This window comes from Oncorhynchus mykiss, chromosome 19 (genome assembly GCF_057628025.1).
Source record: "Oncorhynchus mykiss isolate SJ-2025 chromosome 19, ASM5762802v1, whole genome shotgun sequence".
Lineage (NCBI taxonomy): Eukaryota > Metazoa > Chordata > Actinopteri > Salmoniformes > Salmonidae > Oncorhynchus > Oncorhynchus mykiss.
Genome location: NC_143040.1, coordinates 5247029 through 5267849, shown reverse-complemented (window position 1 = coordinate 5267849; position 20821 = coordinate 5247029). Strand labels below are relative to the sequence as shown.

Genomic DNA, 20821 nt, shown 5'->3' with positions numbered 1-20821 from the left:
AGTACAGTATCTGGAGAGGTAGAAGATCTATGTTATAACTACTATACTAAATATAACACATAGTTCAGGTAGAGGGAGTGTGTGTTGTTACTGACTTGTCACTGTTGGCGAGGCGTCTGAACACCTGTGTGTGTGTGTGTGTGTGTGCGTGCGGTTACTGACTTGTCACTGTTGGCGAGGCGTCTGAACACCTGTGTGTGTGTGTGTGTGTGTGTGTGTGTGTGTGTGTGTGTGGTTACTGACTTGTCACTGTTGGCGAGGCGTCTGAACTCCTGTGTGTGTCTGTGTGTGTGTGTGTGTGTGTGTGTGTGTGTGTGTGTGTGTGTGTGTGTGTGTGTGTGTGTGTGTGTGTGGTTACTGACTTGTCACTGTTGGCGAGGCGTCTGAACACCTGTGTGTGTGTGTGTGTGTGTGTGTGTGTCTGTGTGTGTGTGTGTAGTTACTGACTTGTCACTGTTGGCGAGGCGTCTGAACTCCTTAACGCTGAGCGGTTTCTTCTGGATGTTGAACTGAGTGAACAGGCCTGACTGGCCAGCAACCATCTGCTGGATAGGAGCATGGATCACCAGGTCATCAATATCATCATAGCTACACCGAGGACGCCAGCCCTTAGGAGGAATCACCTGGAGACAGGTAGAGGAGAGAGAGGGGGGGGTTATCACCTGGAGACAGGTAGAGGAGAGAGAGAGGGGGTTATCACCTGGAGACAGGTAGAGGAGAGAGAGAGGGGGTTATCACCTGGAGACAGGTAGAGGAGAGAGAGAGGGGGGGTTATCACCTGGAGACAGGTAGAGGAGAGAGAGAGGGGGTTATCACCTGGAGACAGGTAGAGGAGAGAGAGAGAGGGGGTTATCACCTGGAGACAGGTAGATGAGAGCGAGGGGGGGTTATCACCTGGAGACAGGTAGAGGAGAGAGAGAGGGGGTTATCACCTGGAGACAGGTAGAGGAGAGAGGGGGGGTTATCACCTGGAGACAGGTAGAGGAGAGAGAGAGGGGGTTATCACCTGGAGACAGGTAGAGGAGAGAGAGGGGGGGTTATCACCTGGAGACAGGTAGAGGAGAGAGAGGGGGGGTTATCACCTGGAGACAGGTAGAGGAGAGAGAGGGGGGGTTATCACCTGGAGACAAGTAGAGGAGAGAGAGAGGGGTTATCACCTGGAGACAGGTAGAGGAGAGAGAGGGGGGGGTTATCACCTGGAGACAGGTAGAGGAGAGAGAGGGGGGGTTATCACCTGGAGACAAGTAGAGGAGAGAGAGGGGGGGTTATCACCTGGAGACAGGTAGATGAGAGAGAGGGGGGGTTATCACCTGGAGACAGGTAGATGAGAGAGAGGGGGGGGGTTATCACCTGGAGACAGGTAGAGGAGAGAGAGGGGGGGTTATCACCTGGAGACAAGTAGAGGAGAGAGAGGGGGGGTTATCACCTGGAGACAGGTAGAGGAGAGAGAGGGGGGGTTATCACCTGGAGACAGGTAGAGGAGAGAGAGAGGGGGTTATCACCTGGAGACAGGTAGAGGAGAGAGAGAGAGGGGTTATCACCTGGAGACAGGTAGAGGAGAGAGAGAGAGGGGTTATCACCTGGAGACAGGTAGAGGAGAGAGGGGGGGGGGTTATCACCTGGAGACAGGTAGAGGAGAGAGGGGGGGGTTATCACCTGGAGACAGGTAGAGGAGAGAGAGGGGGGGTTATCACCTGGAGACAAGTAGAGGAGAGAGAGGGGGGGTTATCACCTGGAGACAGGTAGAGGAGAGAGAGAGAGGGGTTATCACCTGGAGACAGGTAGAGGAGAGAGAGGGGGGTTATCACCTGGAGACAGGTAGAGGAGAGAGAGGGGGGGGTTATCACCTGGAGACAGGTAGAGGAGAGAGAGGGGGGGGGTTATCACCTGGAGACAGGTAGAGGAGAGAGAGAGAGGGGGTTATCACCTGGAGACAGGTAGAGGAGAGAGAGGGGGGGTTATCACCTGGAGACAGGTAGAGGAGAGAGAGAGGGGTTATCACCTGGAGACAGGTAGAGGAGAGAGAGAGGGGGTTATCACCTGGAGACAGGTAGAGGAGAGAGAGAGAGGGGGGGTTATCACCTGGAGACAGGTAGAGGAGAGAGAGGGGGGTTATCACCTGGAGACAGGTAGAGGAGAGAGAGGGGGGGTTATCACCTGGAGACAGGTAGAGGAGAGAGAGAGGGGGGGTTATCACCTGGAGACAGGTAGAGGAGAGAGAGGGGGGGTTATCACCTGGAGACAGGTAGAGGAGAGAGAGAGAGGGGGTTATCACCTGGAGACAGGTAGAGGAGAGAGAGGGGGGGGTTATCACCTGGAGACAGGTAGAGGAGAGAGAGAGGGGGGGTTATCACCTGGAGACAGGTAGAGGGTGATAATCCCCAAATTACACTCAGACAAGCACACACACACAGGTTGTTCTCTCATCTTTCCTGAACAGACACACACCAAACACACTTCCAGTCCTACTCTCAGGCACACACACCCACCTTGGCGAGGCCAGCACGGTGCGCCCCCTGTGCCTCCATGTGGGCCAGGTACCGGTTGAAGTCTCTGAACTCCTCCACGGTGGGCCTGAAGGTCATGATCTTGCAGGAGGGGTTAACGGGGCCGTAGACCTCCGCCCCTGCCATCCTGCCTGCTCACACAGAGGAAGCCTTGACAGAGAAACAGTTACTCCTCATTAGAATGTCATGACAGTAATACGTTCTGTTAACTAAGGGGAAGCCTTGACAGAGAAACAGTTACTCCTCATTAGAATGTCATGACAGTAATACGTTCTGTTAACTAAGGGGAAGCCTTGACAGAGAAACAGTTACTCCTCATTAGAATGTCATGACAGTAAAACGTAATTGCCTCCACCAATTAAACCCAGACAAGATCTTAAGGAAACAGGGCAGGAGGGGGTTAACAGGGCCGTAGACTGGCTGACAGCCGTGGTAGATCAGACCGTATACCACGGGTATGACAATGCAATGATTTTTACTGCTCTAATTACGTTGGTAACCAGTTTATAATAGCAATAAGGCACCTCAGGGGTTTGTGGTATATTGCCAATTTACCACGGCTAAGGGCTGTATCCAGGCACTCCGCGTTGCGCGTTAGAACAACCCCTAGCCGTGGTATATTGGCCATATACCACACTGCCTCTGGCCTTACTGCTTAAATAGAACACAGGCTAGGGCCATAGGCTGTCTGACTAGACTGATAAAACCTAGAGATACATACTGTAGAGACACTAGATCCCAGCGAGTCTACATACTGTAGAGACACTAGATCCCAGCGAGTCTACATACTGTAGAGACACTAGATCCCAGCTAATCTACATTCTGTAGAGACACTAGATCCCAGCTAGTCTACATTCTGTAGAGACACTAGATCCCAGCTAGTCTACATACCGTAGAGACACGAGATCCCAGCTAATCTACATACTGTAGAGACACTAGATCCCAGCTAGTCTACATACCGTAGAGACACGAGATCCCAGCTAGTCTACATACTGTAGAGACACTAGATCCCAGCTAGTCTACATACCGTAGAGACACGAGATCCCAGCGAGTCTACATACTGTAGAGACACTAGATCCCAGCTAGCCTACATTCTGTAGAGACACTAGATCCCAGCTAGTCTACATACCGTAGAGACACGAGATCCCAGCTAATCTACATACTGTAGAGACACTAGATCCCAGCTAGTCTACATACCGTAGAGACACGAGATCCCAGCTAATCTACATACTGTAGAGACACTAGATCCCAACTAGTCTACATACCGTAGACACACTAGATCCCAGCTAGCCTACATTCTGTAGAGACACTAGATCCCAGCTAGTCTACATACCGTAGACACACTAGATCCCAGCTAGCCTACATTCTGTAGAGACACTAGATCCCAGCTAGTCTACATATTGTAGAGACACTAGATCCCAGCTAGTCTACATACCGTAGAGACACTAGATCCCAGCTAGTCTACATACTGTAGAGACACGAGATCCCAGCTAATCTACATACTGTAGAGACACTAGATCCCAGCTAGTCTACATACCGTAGACACACTAGATCCCAGCTAGTCTACATACCGTAGAGACACTAGATCCCAGCTAGTCTACATACTGTAGAGACACGAGATCCCAGCTAATCTACATACTGTAGAGACACGAGATCCCAGCTAATTTACATACTGTAGAGACACGAGATCCCAGCGAGTCTACATACTGTAGAGACACGAGATCCCAGCTAATCTACATACTGTAGAGACACGAGATCCCAGCTAATCTACATACTGTAGACACGAGATCCCAGCTAATCTACATACTGTAGAGACACGAGATCCCAGCGAGTCTACATACTGTAGAGACACGAGATCCCAGCGAGTCTACATACTGTAGAGACACTAGATCCCAGCTAATCTACATACTGTAGAGACACGAGATCCCAGCTAATCTACATACTGTAGAGACACGAGATCCCAGTTAATCTACATACTGTAGAGACACGAGATCCCAGCTAATCTACATACTGTAGAGACACTAGATCCCAGCTAATCTACATACTGTAGAGACACTAGATCCCAGCTAGTCTACATACCGTAGAGACACGAGATCCCAGCGAGTCTACATACTGTAGAGACACTAGATCCCAGCTAGTCTACATACCGTAGAGACACGAGATCCCAGCGAGTCTACATACTGTAGAGACACGAGATCCCAGCTAATCTACATACTGTAGAGACACGAGATCCCAGCTAGTCTACATTCTGTAGAGACACTAGATCCCAGCTAGTCTACATACCGTAGAGACACTAGATCCCAGCTAGTCTACATACTGAAGTTTACATATACCTCAGCCAACTACATTTAAACTCGGTTTTCCACAATCGCTGACATTTAATCCTAGTAAAAATGCCCTGTCTTAGGTCAGTTAGGATCACTACTTTATTTTAAGAATGTGAAATGTCAGAAAAATAGTAGAGAGAATTATTTCTTTCAGCTTTTATATCTTTCATCACATTCCCAGTGGGTCAGAAGTTTACATACACTCAATTAGTACTTGGTAGCATTGCCTTTAAATTGTTTAACTTGGGTCAAACGTTGCGGGGAGCCTTCCACAATAAGTTGGGTGAATTTTGGCCCATTCCTCCTGACAGAGCTGGTGTAACTGAGTCAGGTTTGTAGGCCTCCTCGCTCGCACGCGTTTTTTTTTCAGTTCTTCCCACAAATTTTCTATAGGATTGAGGTCAGGGCTTTGTGATGGCCACTCCAATACCATGACTTTGTTGTCCCTAAGCCATAACTTTGGAAGTATGCTTGGGGTCATTGTCCGATCAGGACCAGGGTTTGTGAACAACACTCAATGTTGTGCAGTGTAGGCTACAGTATTGCTTATATGAATAACACATAAATAAAAAGCAACACATAGGTTATTATTGTGTAACTAACCAATAAGGTCCGATAACAATATTAACCTATGTGCAACACATTTATTATTCTTATCAGGCCTCATTATCAGGCCTCATTGGTTAATTACACAAAAACAGCCAAGGAAGCAGGCTTCTCTTCCTTCTTCCTGAGTCCAGCTCTAACACACCTGATTCTACTAATTAACTAATCACCAATCCAATAAGCCTTAATAAGCTAGTAGATTAGCTGAACTAATAAACCCAGTGTTGCAGACAGTGCAACTGCAATAAATCAGCCTCCAAAATGGCCCCTATTCCCTATATAGTACACTACTTTTGACAAGGGTTAGCACCCTATTCCCTATTTAGTTCACTACTTTAGACCAGGGTTAGTACCCTATTCCCTATATAGTACACTACTTTTGACAAGGGTTGGCACCCTATTCCTTATTTAGTTCACTACTTTAGACCAGGGTTAGTACCCTATTCCCTATTTAGTTCAGTACTTTAGACCAGGGTTGGCACCATATTCCCTATTTAGTACACTACTTTTGACAAGGGTTGGCACCCTATTCCTTATTTAGTTCACTACTTTAGACCAGGGTTAGCACCCTATTCCCTATTTAGTTCAGTACTTTAGACCAGGGTTGGCACCCTATTCCCTATTTAGTACACTACTTTAGACCAGGGTTGGCACCCTATTCCTTATTTAGTTCAGTACTTTAGACCAGGGTTGGCACCATATTCCCTATTTAGTACACTACTTTAGACCAGGGTTGGCACCCTATTCCTTATTTAGTTCAGTACTTTAGACCAGGGTTGGCACCATATTCCCTATTTAGTACACTACTTTAGACCAGGGTTGGCACCCTATTCCCTATTTAGTACACTACTTTAGACCAGGGTTGGCACCCTATTCCTTATTTAGTTCAGTACTTTAGACCAGGGTTAGTACCCTATTCCCTATTTAGTTCAGTACTTTAGACCAGGGTTGGCACCCTATTCCCTATTTAGTACACTACTTTAGACCAGGGTTGGCACCCTATTCCTTATTTAGTTCAGTACTTTAGACCAGGGTTGGCACCATATTCCCTATTTAGTACACTACTTTAGACCAGGGTTGGCACCCTATTCCATATACAGTACACTACTTTAGACCAGGGTTAGCACCCTATTCCCTATTTAGTTCAGTACTTTAGACCAGGGTTGGCACCATATTCCCTATTTAGTACACTACTTTAGACCAGGGTTGGCACCCTATTCCATATATAGTACACTACTTTAGACTAGGGTAGGCACCCTATTCCCTATTTAGTTCACTACTTTAGACCAGGGTTGGCACCCTATTCCCTATATAGTTCACCACTTTAGACCAGGGTTGGCACCCTATTCCCTATATAGTACACTACTTTAGACCAGGGTTGGCACCCTATTCCCTATATAGTACACTACTTTAGACCAGGGTTGGCACCCTATTCCATATACAGTACACTACTTTTGACCATAGCATAGGAGTATGGGTTCTGGTCAAACGTTGTGCACTAAAAAGGGTGCTCTTTGGGATGCACTCCCATGCTGTCTTACTCATGTCACCTTCAATTTCGCTGTGTGTTATTTACAAGTTGGACCACTGGGTGGCGGTCATCTCCCACAAAGGAAATCGTGGTCCTCCCAAAATATTCTGACAACCCCTCTGCTAGTTACCACCAGCAGGGTTCCCGATCACCACAACTCTGGGGGTCCATCCCGAATGGCACCCTATTCCCTACATAGTGAACTACTTTTGACCAGGGCTTACATCAACATCAGAGCACTATATAGGGAATAGGGTGCCATTTGGTATACTCACTTTGGATTTACTTTGACAAAGGAGACAAAGGGGACTAGACACACAATAACAGTTGGTTTCTTTAAAAAAAAAATAATTGTTCAAGCAAAACAGTACAATGAGGAAGAGACCCACAATAAGGAAATGCGTCTCAAATCATTCATTTAGATTATCTCACAAAGCAATGAACGGCTAATACAATAACAATAAAAACGTTACATTTTAATTGATTCGAATAAAGTAAATCTATTAATTATGTTGTTGCATATCATGTTTGATATAAAATGGTAACTTTGCCATTTAAAGCTGTTCAACCACTTTCTTAAAAATCATGCAATGCACTTATTATATATATATATAGTAGCTAAATGATTAAATCACTTGTGACAGTGCATTTATTTCCCAAGATAAGTCCGAAGTGCAGTGTGGCTAATCTGATCTTTGTCTGTCTTTCTGTCCGAGCTCGTCTACGTTCAGTTGTGGTAGCCAGCAATGGCAGATCGAAGGAGACAGTTCAAATAATTGATAACTACGACTTGATTTGAAATCAACCACTCCCTTTCTTTCGTTATTGTCAGAATTCAAGAGTCTTACAGTAGTCAAACGTGAGATAAATAACAAGAACCGGTTACGATGAGAAAAGGGATAAGTAGCCAGCTTGCTAAACTGGCCATCTTGCACAATGCGCGTAGCAGAGATGGGGGTTTAAATCCCATCTTGAATGGATGCAGTCGAGATTTATGCTAACTAACAAGGCCCGAGGTTAGCTAGCAAGCTACAAGCTGACCAAATATACTGCACGAATTCAACATATATCAACCATAAATAGTCTGGCTGTTATCCAGACACACATAGAAATACATTTACCTAGTAACGTTAGTATTGTGCATCGCAGTTTCACTGGTTTAGCTAGCTAACAACAGATTAACAGTTGGCTATTTGCTAGTAGAAGTTAGCACAATGAAAACACCAAGTCAACGGGTTCGAGTTAGCCTCACCAGCTAACTGTGAGAGGTGACTGTTAGCTAGCCGGTAATAAAACAGGGTATAAATAAACATTATGTGTAATATGTATAACGTAGACTATGTCCAAGCAGAACTACTATATCTACAGCCAGTTTAACTATATGCAATAATGTCTGAATCAATTGATAAATGCATGCAAGCAGCGAAAACGAGTTGCTGTTGTTAGCCAACGTGTGCCAAGTTGGGCTAGCTAGCAACGGTAGCTTAGTTACCCTAGCCAGCCAGTTAGCCTAGCCAGCCAGTTAGCCTAGCCAGTCAGTTAGCTTAGCCAACCAGTTAGCTTAGCCAACCAGTTAGCTCAGCCAACCAGTCCACTGCTTACAAACGAAAATAGACGCCACAAACTAGTTGACACTGAACGTTATAGTCATGAATTAAACCCGTGTTATAGATTGCATTTGTAAGGAAACTTGTACTGTACCTTTTGGTGTATGAAAAATGTGTGTTTCGTTGTATTGTTGTTTATCTCTTCTCGCCCTGATCGCCCAGCTGTTTTCATATAACAGCTGGTCAACAGCGTCTTGTTCTTCTGTCTGGTCGATAAGCAGATTTCAGACCAGTGGTGTAGTTGGCTGCCCCCTGTCGGACAAAGATGCACCTTCACTTCAACAAATGTAGAAAAAAATAAGAAACATACAAAAAATTAAACATTTATTTAATTATAGGAATATAAAATAAGAAACATATAAAAATTAAGCATTTAATTATAGGAATATTTTCTAGAAATGCTTGGTTTTTCACTTTTTTGGTGGGTGACACATTTCGATTGATATTTTCTCCCTTCCTGTTTTCCTATTGTTTCAGTGTCTACACAGAATTTCCCAGTTTATATACATGTAAAGAATGAATAAGACTACGTGTGTGGATTATGAATGTCGCTATATATATCTGTTATCGTTGCTATGTGTGAAGCAGGTGTTAAAACGAATTAGAGTCAGCACGACCGACTAGGAGATAGTGAAAGAGGAGTGGCATCTAATCACCGTTCACTAGGAACCAAACGGACGCGAACGGTCCAAAAAGGGGGCGGGACCTACATGACTTCGTCCAATAAGAAGCTATAATATTCGTTGCAAATTGTTTACCGTTAAAACGTTTTTGCTACGACATGGATTAATGAATACACCCCAGGGTGACAACGCCGATGACTTTCTATGAACATGGCCGCTCAAGATGAACTCAGTAAGTTTCTAACTGCTTTTTGCAGTGATTAAATGCATCGTAAGACACTTCATGTATCGGTAACATGTATTATTGCATTTAGTACACAGTCATAACTTTATTCTATCGAGCGAAAAACGCCTGTGATATGAACTATTAACACGTTGATTTGAGGTAGCTGGCTAACGCTAGTTAGAAGGCCGTCTGCACAGTCATGGTCCAAATGAAAGTGTTGTATTAAAGATCAACGTGATCTGATGGCGACTGGAATAGTTGTTATTTTTTTTAAAACATTGGATCAGTCATTTCATTCCCTATTAGTAACGATGTCATGTTAGATCTGTAACTACGATTACACGTAACGATGATATGTTGGCGTAACCAAGTGGCTAGCTTGCTGGTTAGCAGTGCAGCCAGGCGTCCGGGACAATATGAATTGTCTTTAAGATTAGCCTTGTGTGTGTGTGTGTGTGAAGTTAACTAATTAGCTCTAGTAGCTAGGTAATTCATTGCAAGCCAGCTAGTTAGGTATCTCGATGGTAACAGGTTGCATACATGGAATGAAAGATGACACATTTAATTTTCAATGCAGTGAGTGTGTTGGCAAACTCACACCTCTCACAAGGTAACGTTAGCTAACCATTTTGAGATGATTTAGCTAACTGACTGACTAACTAACCAGCCAAATCACCAGCTAGTTAGCTAGCCACTAATTTGTCATTAATTCCTTGCCAACTAGTTGCCAGTCCGATGCAAGTAGAAAGCATATACGCCCTGTCTGACATAGCTAATGGCTATGTCATGCAGGCTTTGTGATCTAGCTCAGAACAGCCTGTCCACCCCAGTTATAACACATATAACACAAGGTGCATTAGCACATTAACAGTCCCTTGTTGATACTTTAGGTCTGAATGTTGTAGCTACATTTGAAATGTTTACAGTTGAGTCATTCAGCAGACTCAGTCTTATTCAGAGTAAACTGAGCCACTCGGGACCAGCTAACTGGACATCCACACGGTACCTTTCTGTACCTTAATTAGACAGGTGTGTTTTCTGTACCTTAATTAGACAGGTGTGTTTTCTGTACCTTAATTAGACAGGTGTGTTTTCTGTACCTTAATTAGTCAGGTGTGTTTTCTGTACCTTAATTAGTCAGGTGTGTTTTCTGTACCTTAATTAGACAGGTGTGTTTTCTGTACCTTAATTAGACAGGTGTGTTTTCTGTACCTTAATTAGTCAGGTGTGTTTTCTGTACCTTAATTAGTCAGGTGTGTTTTCTGTACCTTAATTAGTCAGGTGTGTTTTCTGTACCTTAATTAGTCAGGTGTGTTTTCTGTACCTTAATTAGTCAGGTGTGTTTTCTGTACCTTAATTAGTCAGGTGTGTTTTCTGTACCTTAATTAGTCAGGTGTGTTTTCTGTACCTTAATTAGTCAGGTGTGTTTTCTGTACCTTAATTGGACAGGTGTGTTTTCTGTACTTTATTTGAACAGGTGTGTATTCTGTACTTTAATTAGACAGGTGTGTTTTCTGTACCTTATTTGGACAGGTGGGTTTTCTGTACCTTAATTAGACAGGTGTCTAGACACCCTACTCCCTATACAGTGCACTACTCTTGACCGGGAACCCTATTGAACCTGGTGAAAAGTATATAGTGCACTACTTTTGATGAGAGTCCTATGGGCCCTGGTCAAAAGTAGTGCACTATAAAGGGAATAGGGGGCCATTTGGGACGGCCTAGTCTCATAATTTCTAATTTTCAAATCCTCCCTTTCTCCTCCTTCTCTCTCCTCTTCACTCCTAATTTCTCCTTCTCTCTCCTCCTCACTCCTAATTTCTCCTCCTTCTCTCCTCCTCACTTCTAATTTCTCCTCCTTCTCTTCTCCTCACTTCTAATTTCTCCTTCTCTCTCTCCTCCGTTCAATTCTCCAGATCAACTGGAGCGAGTTTTCTTGCGCTTGGGCCATGCAGAGACTGATGACCAACTCCAGGACATTATATCCAAGTTCCTGCCCCCGGTCCTCCTCAAACTGTCCAGCGTGCAGGAGGGAGTCAGGAAGAAAGTAAGGACACGCTGATGTCTGTTTCTTCCGTCCTGCAGTACCAGTAGCCTGCACATAGCTGTGTTTCTGTTCTCCTTCTCCAGGAAGTGTTCATGCACATAGCTGTGTTACTGTTCTCCAGCACCCTTCTCCAGGAAGTGTTCATGCACATAGCTGTGTTTCTGTTCTCCTTCTCCAGGAAGTGTTCACTTGCACTTATTCTCACCTGGATTTCACAATGGAGGAATTGGAAACTCCCTCCGGGCCAATGCTTACATCAACCCCATGCTTTTAAATCCACGACTGGGTGTGTGGAAGACAAGTGCACACAGACACAGCTGCTCAATGTTATTGGGAAAGGCCCATCCACAGCACTGTAGTAATACCAATCACGTAACAGTCAACTAGTAAGCATAGTAATATTCTCCTCCCCCTCCATATGTTGATGGTGTGCATGCTGCTGTAATAGCGTTGACAGAAGCTGTTCTCCATATTAAACACACAGATTAGTTGTAGACCTGTTGATACACACTACTTGTACACTATACAGTAGCTTTATGCTAACGCCAAACCGTCTCTTCTAACAGTCAACTGGAATCATAATCTATTCTCTACCAGGTGATGGAGCTCCTGGTCCACCTGAACAAGAGGATTAAGAGCAGACCTTTGATCCAGCTACCAGTAGAGACCCTCCTGGTAACTAATCATAACCTCTCGTTCTCTCTACCAGGTGATGGAGCTCCTGGTCCACCTGAACAAGAGGATTAAGAGCAGACCGTTGATCCAGCTACCAGTAGAGACCCTCCTGGTAACTAATCATAACCTCTCGTTCTCTCTACCAGGTGATGGAGCTCCTGGTCCACCTGAACAAGAGGATTAAGAGCAGACCGTTGATCCAGCTACCAGTAGAGACCCTCCTGGTAACTAATCATAACCTCTCGTTCTCTCTACCAGGTGATGGAGCTCCTGGTCCACCTGAACAAGAGGATTAAGAGCAGACCGTTGATCCAGCTACCAGTAGAGACCCTCCTGGTAACTAATCATAACCTCTCGTTCTCTCTACCAGGTGATGGAGCTCCTGGTCCACCTGAACAAGAGGATTAAGAGCAGACCGTTGATCCAGCTACCAGTAGAGACCCTCCTGGTAACTAATCATAACCTCTCGTTCTCTCTACCAGGTGATGGAGCTCCTGGTCCACCTGAACAAGAGGATTAAGAGCAGACCGTTGATCCAGCTACCAGTAGAGACCCTCCTGGTTCAGTACCAGGACCCTGCCGCAGCGTCCTTTGTTACGGTAATGCTCTACGTTCTACCCGTTGTGGAGAGTTCAGATGGAAATATATGATGTAGAACAAACATGCCTGCCTCTGACGTGTAGAATAAGGAGTCACGACGGGCTCTATTCGTTATATTTCTATGCCTGCTGAAAGTGGCCTTAGTCTACTTCAACAGACTGGTTTATTACCATCTAGTTGAACCAATCTCCCCCCAGGGTCTGGTTTGGTGTAGGGTAATGTTTCCCCTACACACTTATCCTGAGTCAGTTTAGTTTTTTCTCTACTAATGGTTAAGGTTGGGATTAGGCGGAGGAGAAGCTGATCCTAGATCTGTACCTTGGGGAGACTTCACCCCAGAGCTGTGCAGCCTTCTGTCCTTGCTACTGCTTGCTCTTTGGGGAATAGAGGGCTGTTTGGGATACTTCCTGTTATTATCTATGTAGGGAATAGAGAGAGGGCTGTTGGGGATACTTCCTGTTATTATCTATGTAGGGAATAGAGAGAGGGCTGTTTGGGATACTTCCTGTTATTATCGTGTCAATATGGCATCTCTCAAACTGAGTAGGCCTGTGTTCAAACTCTGTGTATATATATAATCTATGTCTCTGTTTACCATGTTCTTTATTCCCCCTGACATTGTGAGATGTTTAATCCAGAACGGTGGATTCTCTCTGCAGAATTTCACCATCATTTACATCAAGATGGGATACCCTCGACTGGAGGTGGGGAACCAGTGTGAGCTGGCACCTACTCTGCTGACTGCTATGGAGGGCAAGCCTGAGCCACAACAGGATAGGTAAGGAGAGACACACACTCACACACCTGATAACTGCTATGGAGGGCAAGCCTGAGCCCCAACAGGATAGGTAAGGAGAGAGACACCTGCTGACTGCTATGGAGGGCAAGCCTGAGCCCCAACAGGATAGGTAAGGAGAGAGAGAGAGAGAGATATACATAGACACCTGATAACTGCTATGGAGGGCAAGCCTGAACCCCAGCAGGATAGGTAAGGAGAGAGAGATACACACCTGATAACTGCTATGGAGGGCAAGCCTGAGCCCCAACAGGATAGGTAAGGAGAGAGAGACACACACACACCTGATAATTGCTATGGAGGGCAAGCCTGAGCCCCAACAGGATAGGTAAGGAGAGAGAGATACACGCACACCTGATAACTGCTATGGAGGGCAAGCCTGAGCCCCAACAGGATAGGTAAGGAGAGAGAGACACACACACACACACCTGATAATTGCTATGGAGGGCAAGCCTGAGCCCCAACAGGATAGGTAAGGAGAGAGAGAGAGACACACACACACACACTGTTTGTACACACACACACTGACTTCCTGTCCCCTCTCCCTCCAGCTTGATGCATCTCCTGATCCCGTCCTTGTATCACATGAAGTACCCAAAGGACTCTTCCAACACTTCCAAGATGGCCTCTCCCTTCATCCTGATGGAGAAACCCAAGACGGTTCAGTTACTGCTGGAGTTCATGTTGGACGTACTGCTGATGCCCTACGGGTCAGTGGGGAGATTACGCTACCTCTCCAAGGGCCCTGGGCACTAGTAGTTCACTATATAGGGCTCTGGTCACTAGTAGTTCAGTATATAGGGCTCTGGTCACTAGTAGTTCACTATATAGGGCCCTGGGCACCAGTAGTTCAGTATATAGGGCCCTGGGCACCAGTAGTTCAGTATATAGGGCTCTGGTCACTAGTAGTTCACTATGTAGGGCCCTGGGCACTAGTAGTTCACTATGTAGGGCCCTGGGCACTAGTAGTTCACTATGTAGGGCCCTGGGCACTAGTAGTTCACTATGTAGAGCCCTGGGCACTAGTAGTTCACTATATAGGGCCCTGGGCACTAGTAGTTCACTATGTAGGGCCCTGGGCACTAGTAGTTCACTATGTAGAGCCCTGGGCACTAGTAGTTCACTATGTAGGGCCCTGGGCACTAGTAGTTCACTATGTAGGGCCCTGGGCACTAGTAGTTCACACTATGTAGGGCCCTGGGCACTAGTAGTTCACACTATGTAGGGCCCTGGGCACTAGTAGTTCACACTATGTAGGGCCCTGGGCACTAGTAGTTCACACTATGTAGGGCCCTGGGCACTAGTAGTTCACACTATGTAGGGCCCTGGGCACTAGTAGTTCACACTATGTAGGGCCCTGGGCACTAGTAGTTCACACTATGTAGGGCCCTGGGCACTAGTAGTTCACACTATGTAGGGCCCTGGGCACTAGTAGTTCACACTATGTAGGGCCCTGGGCACTAGTAGTTCACACTATGTAGGGCCCTGGGCACTAGTAGTTCACACTATGTAGGGCCCTGGGCACTAGTAGTTCACTATGTAGGGCCCTGGGCACTAGTAGTTCACTATGTAGGGCCCTGGGCACTAGTAGTTCACTATGTAGGGCCCTGGGCACTAGTAGTTCACTATGTAGAGCCCTGGGCACTAGTAGTTCACTATGTAGGGCCCTGGGCACTAGTAGTTCACTATGTAGGGCCCTGGGCACTAGTAGTTCACTATGTAGAGCCCTGGGCACTAGTAGTTCACACTATGTAGGGCCCTGGGCACTAGTAGTTCACACTATGTAGGGCCCTGGGCACTAGTAGTTCACACTATGTAGGGCCCTGGGCACTAGTAGTTCACACTATGTAGGGCCCTGGGCACTAGTAGTTCACACTATGTAGGGCCCTGGGCACTAGTAGTTCACACTATGTAGGGCCCTGGGCACTAGTAGTTCACACTATGTAGGGCCCTGGGCACTAGTAGTTCACACTATGTAGGGCCCTGGGCACTAGTAGTTCACACTATGTAGGGCCCTGGGCACTAGTAGTTCACACTATGTAGGGCCCTGGGCACTAGTAGTTCACACTATGTAGGGCCCTGGGCACTAGTAGTTCACACTATGTAGGGCCCTGGGCACTAGTAGTTCACACTATGTAGGGCCCTGGGCACTAGTAGTTCACACTATGTAGGGCCCTGGGCACTAGTAGTTCACACTATGTAGGGCCCTGGGCACTAGTAGTTCACACTATGTAGGGCCCTGGGCACTAGTAGTTCACACTATGTAGGGCCCTGGGCACTAGTAGTTCACACTATGTAGGGCCCTGGGCACTAGTAGTTCACACTATGTAGGGCCCTGGGCACTAGTATCAAATGTATTTATATAGCCCTTCGTACATCAGCTGATATCTCAAAGTGCTAGTAGTTCACTATATATAGGGCTCTGGGCACTAGTAGTTCACTATATATAGGGCCCTTGGTCACTAGTAGTTCACTATATAGGGAATAGGGCCCTGGTCTAAAGTAGTGCACTATATAGGGAATAGGGCTCTGGTCACTAGTAGTGCACTATATAGGGAATAGGGCTCTGGTCACTAGTAGTTCACTATATAGGGAATAGGGCTCTGGTCACTAGTAGTTCACTATATAGGGAATAGGGTGCCATTTGGGAGGTAACCTATGGGGCTGGCCATTTTAAGTGTTTTGTTATGCTAGTATGTTATCGGTTATTGTTAAAACGGTACTATAAAACTTGGAAACAACATGCTCACTCAAGTAATTGTTTTTCCAAAGACTTGAATTAATTATTACAATCCCTAAACAATGTACCTTGTTGTTGACCTTCCCCTCTCTCCCCCTCCTTCTCTCTCCTCTCTCCCCCTCTCACCTCTGGCCTCCAGGTTTGTCCTGAACGAGCCTCCCACTCGCCCAGCTCCCTCGTCCCCTCAGGGTAGCTCTGGGGCAGCGGCGGCCGGACAGGGCCTCCCCCAGCCGCCTCCAGGGATGAGCGTCTACGCTGCCAAGAGGGTCATCGGAGAGGCCCAGTGGAGCCCAGAGCAGCTGGAACAGGTACTGACCTCTGAACTTTGACCCTTTGACCTTAGAGGTACCTTCCTTGGGGCGGCAGCGTAGCCTAGGGGTTAGAGCGTTGGACTAGTAACTGGAAGGTTGCTTGATCAAATCCCCGAGCTGACAAGGTACAAATCTGTCGTTCTGCCCCTGAACAAGGCAGTTAACCCACTGTTCCTAGGCCGGTTAACCCACTGTTCCTAGACCAGTTAACCCACTGTTCCTAGACCAGTTAACCCACTGTTCCTAGACCGGTTAACCCACTGTTCCTAGACCGGTTAACCCACTGTTCCTAGACCGGTTAACCCACTGTTCCTAGACCGGTTATCCCACTATAACCAGTTAACCCACTGTTCCTAGACCGGTTAACCCACTGTTCCTAGACCGGTTAACCCACTGTTCCTAGACCGGTTAACCCACTGTTCCTAGACCGGTTAACCCACTGTTCCTAGACCGGTTAACCCACTGTTCCTAGACCGGTAAACCCACTGTTCCTAGACCGGTTAACCCACTGTTCCTAGACCGGTTAACCCACTGTTCCTAGACCGGTTAACCCACTGTTCCTAGACCGGTTAACCCACTGTTCCTAGACCGGTTAACCCACTGTTCCTAGACCGGTTATCCCACTGTTCCTAGACCGGTTATCCCACTGTTCCTAGACCGGTTACCCCACTGTTCCTAGACCAGTTAACCCACTGTTCCTAGGCCGTCATTGTAAATAAGAATTTGTTGATAACTGACTGTTGTTGGGACGTGTGGTCGTCCCAGTGAAGGGCATAGTGAAGTTCATTGGGTTGTGTGGTTGTTGTACTGTTTTTGTGAGGTTGTTGTACTGTGGTTGTGAGGTTGTTGTACTGTGGTTGTGAGGTTGTTGTACTGTGGTTGTGTGGTTGTTGTACTGTGGTTGTGTGGTTGTTGTACTGTGGTTGTGTGGTTGTTGTACTGTGGTTGTGTGGTTGTTGTACTGTGGTTGTGTGGTTGTTGTACTGTGGTTGTGTGGTTGTTGTTGTACTGTGGTTGTTGTTGTACTGTTGTTGTACTGTGGTTGTTGTACTGTGGTTGTTGTACTGTGGTTGTGTGGTTGTTGTTGTACTGTGGTTGTGTGGTTGTTGTTGTACTGTGGTTGTGTGGTTGTTGTTGTACTGTGGTTGTGTGGTTGTTGTTGTACTGTGGTTGTTGTTGTTCTGTGGTTGTTGTTGTACTGTGGTTGTTGTTGTACTGTGGTTGTTGTACTGTGGTTGTGTGGTTGTTGTTGTGTGGTTGTTGTACTGTGGTTGTTGTGGTTGTTGTTGTGTGGTTGTTGTTGTACTGTGGTTGTTGTTGTACTGTGGTTGTTGTTGTACTGTGGTTGTTGTTGTACTGTGGTTGTTGTACTGTGGTTGTTGTACTGTGGTTGTTGTTGTGTGGTTGTTGTACTGTGGTTGTGTGGTTGTTGTACTGTGGTTGTGTGGTTGTTGTGGTTGTTGTTGTGTGGTTGTTGTTGTACTGTGGTTGTTGTTGTGTGGTTGTTGTACTGTGGTTGTGAGGTAATGATTACGTGTCTCTCCCAGTGTAAACTCGGCATAGTGAAGTTCATCGAGGCAGAACAGGTACCGGAGGTGGAGACGGTCATACACCTGGTGGTTGCCTCTAGCGACACAAGACACGGCGTTGCCACGGCCGCGGACCTGGAGCTCAAGAGCAAGCAGAGGTGAGTATCTATGGGACTATTCTACTATTATGGGATGGTGCAGTAAGGGTGCACCTCATTAGTCCATTTACAACATGCTACAGGATTTCGTTCTGGGTTCCCTGGGGAGTTCGTTCTGGGTTCCCCGGGGAGTTCGTTCTGGGTTCCCCCGGGGAGTTCGTTCTGGGTTCCCCCGGGGAGTTCGTTCTGGGTTCCCCCGGGGAGTTCGTTCTGGGTTCCCCCGGGGAGTTCGTTCTGGGTTCCCCCGGGGAGTTCGTTCTGGGTTCCCCCGGGGAGTTCGTTCTGGGTTCCCCCGGGGAGTTCGTTCTGGGTTCCCCCGGGGAGTTCGTTCTGGGTTCCCCCGGGGAGTTCGTTCTGGGTTCCCCCGGGGAGTTCGTTCTGGGTTCCCCCGGGGAGTTCGTTCTGGGTTCCCCCGGGGAGTTCGTTCTGGGTTCCCCCGGGGAGTTCGTTCTGGGTTCCCCCGGGGAGTCCGTTCTGGGTTCCCCCGGGGAGTCCGTTCTGGGTTCCCCCGGGGAGTCCGTTCTGGGTTCCCCCGGGGAGTCCGTTCTGGGTTCCCCCGGGGAGTCCGTTCTGGGTTCCCCCGGGGAGTCCGTTCTGGGTTCCCCCGGGGAGTCCGTTCTGGGTTCCCCCGGGGAGTCCGTTCTGGGTTCCCCCGGGGAGTTTGTTGATTTGTGATATGATGCCATGTGTTGTTGTGATGTTTGTTTTGCAGTATTATCGACTGGAACAACCCCCTGATCGTCAACAGGATGTACAAGGTCTACCTGGGAGACATCCCCCTCAAAACTAAGGTGTGGAAAGATTCCCCTCCAATCTTCTGAACTCATTCAAACTTGGTCTTGAAATGGAACCACTTCCTGACAGGAAGTGGCATTGCTGAGGCCGGAGGCCGAGATCTGCCCGGCACGGTCGCTACATTATCTTGATTGGTTGTATGTATGTGTGTGTGTGTGTGTGAAACTGTTGGTCCAACTCATGTCCTGTTATGTGACGTTATGTCACAGGGGGCCAGTCTGAAGAGGGAGCTGAAACATGAGCCGGTCAGCACCAGAGTCAAGATGAAGATCCTACCACATCTCTTACGCTCACGCCTCGCCGCTGAGTGCTTCCCGGCTAACATACAGGTACTGCTGTAGTGTGTGTGTTCTCTAATAAATCAACAGTTAACGTCCTGGAAATGTGTGTGTGTGTGCAAATCTTTTTGAATGTCCTTCCGCTGTCTTTCTCTCAAAGAAACCTTCATCACCTGTCTATTTCCTGTTTCTCTCCTCCTCCTCTCTCCTCTCTCTTCTCACTCTCTCCTCTCTCTCTTCTCACTCTCTCCTCTCTCTTCTCACTCTCTCCTCTCTCTTCTCACTCTCTCCTCTCTCTCTTCTCACTCTCTCCTCTCTCTTCTCACTCTCTCCTCTCTCTCTTCTCTCTTCTCTCTCTCTTCTCACTCTCTCTCTTCTCTCCTCTCTCTCCTCATCTCTCTCTCTTCTCACTCTCTCTCTTCTCTCTCTTCTCTCTCTCCTCATCTCCTCCTCTTCTCACTCTCTCTCTTCTCTCTCTCTTCTCTCTCTCCTCATCTCCTCCTCTTCTCTCTCTCTCGTCCTCTTCTATCTCTCCTCATCTCCTCCTCTTCTCTCTCTCCTCTCTCTCCTCATCTCCTCCTCTTCTCTCTCTCCTCTCCCCAGGTGGTGTACGACGGTCTGTTTGGAGCCAACACCAACAACAAGCTGCTCTCTCTTACACTTCAGTTTGTTCACCACATCTGTCAAGTGTAAGTACTGGTCCCAAGTCAGTTTCATCCAACCCTTCCCTTATAGAGACAGTTACAGGTCCCAAGTCAGTTTCATCCAACCCTTCCTTATAGAGACAGTTACAGGTCCCAAGTCAGTTTCATCCAACCCTTCCTTATAGAGACAGTTACAGTACTAAGGCTTTGTTTACACAGGCAGCCAAATTCTGATCTTTTGCCCAATCATTGAAAAAAATAATTTATTGGGCTGCCTGTGTAAACGCAGTCTAAGAGCTGGCCCTAGATCAGTTTGTCTTCTCAGTTCACCGGTACACAGAGCGAGAGATGGCCCTTAAGAGCTGGCCCTAGATCAGTTAGAGCAGTGGTCCCCAACCTTTTTCTGAGTCGAGATCACTTTCTGAGTCGAAATGCAAGCAGAGATCTACCGCTCTGATTTTTTTATTTACATGCCTTAAACAATGTAAGCCTGTGTAACATGAACCAATTAAAAACAGTTCTGTAGCACTGAGGTTTGTGCAGTAAACTACAGGCCCAATACATTATCACCACATACGGGCTTTGCTTGAATTTACCTGCCAATGCATTGCTGTTCCGGAAGTTAAAATATATATTTAAACATTTGAGGGAGGCTATATGATCACACCGGCAATAGATCCATTGTTGTATTACTTGTGAGGCACAGCTGAGTGAGCATACACTTAAAATAATTTGCTTTATATTTTACTGGGCTGATGGTGCCTGTATCTGATGGTCAGTCTCAGCAGAGGGAGAGAGCAGCAGACTGAGGGTCAGTCTCA

At 46.9% G+C, this 20821-nt stretch overlaps 2 protein-coding genes across 26 annotated transcripts in view; one reads left to right on the top strand and one right to left on the bottom strand.

The window, feature by feature from the left end:
- The window catches only part of LOC110534602 (lysine-specific demethylase 4C), a 64063-nt gene extending 54973 nt beyond the window's left edge, over positions 1-9090 (bottom strand). For 15 of the 21 annotated variants that reach the window (XM_090209921.1, XM_090209924.1, XM_090209922.1 and 12 more), the window contains exons 1-3: positions 8673-8812; positions 2490-2657; positions 448-623 (exon numbers count right to left, since the gene is read on the bottom strand). In XM_090209921.1, the coding sequence (XP_090066047.1) occupies positions 448-623; positions 2490-2633 (320 nt within the window). In that variant the 5' untranslated portion in view covers positions 2634-2657; positions 8673-8812. Of the gene's footprint in view, positions 1-447; positions 624-2489; positions 2658-8672 lie in introns of all 21 variants that reach the window. The other 6 variants (XM_090209923.1, XM_090209932.1, XM_090209933.1 and 3 more) reach the window with 1 other exon arrangement.
- A 106-nt stretch (positions 9091-9196) lies between these two features.
- The window catches only part of LOC110533223 (proteasome adapter and scaffold protein ECM29), a 51683-nt gene continuing 40058 nt past the window's right edge, over positions 9197-20821 (top strand). For 3 of the 5 annotated variants that reach the window (XM_090209942.1, XM_090209943.1, XM_090209946.1), the window contains exons 1-10: positions 9197-9433; positions 11344-11474; positions 12632-12748; positions 13409-13527; positions 14097-14255; positions 16425-16593; positions 18144-18283; positions 18996-19074; positions 19288-19407; positions 19960-20045. In XM_090209942.1, the coding sequence (XP_090066068.1) occupies positions 9406-9433; positions 11344-11474; positions 12632-12748; positions 13409-13527; positions 14097-14255; positions 16425-16593; positions 18144-18283; positions 18996-19074; positions 19288-19407; positions 19960-20045 (1148 nt within the window). In that variant the 5' untranslated portion in view covers positions 9197-9405. Of the gene's footprint in view, positions 9434-11343; positions 11475-12631; positions 12749-13408; positions 13528-13619; positions 13658-13965; positions 14018-14096; positions 14256-16424; positions 16594-18143; positions 18284-18995; positions 19075-19287; positions 19408-19959; positions 20046-20821 lie in introns of those variants that run through there. The other 2 variants (XM_090209945.1, XM_090209944.1) reach the window with 2 other exon arrangements.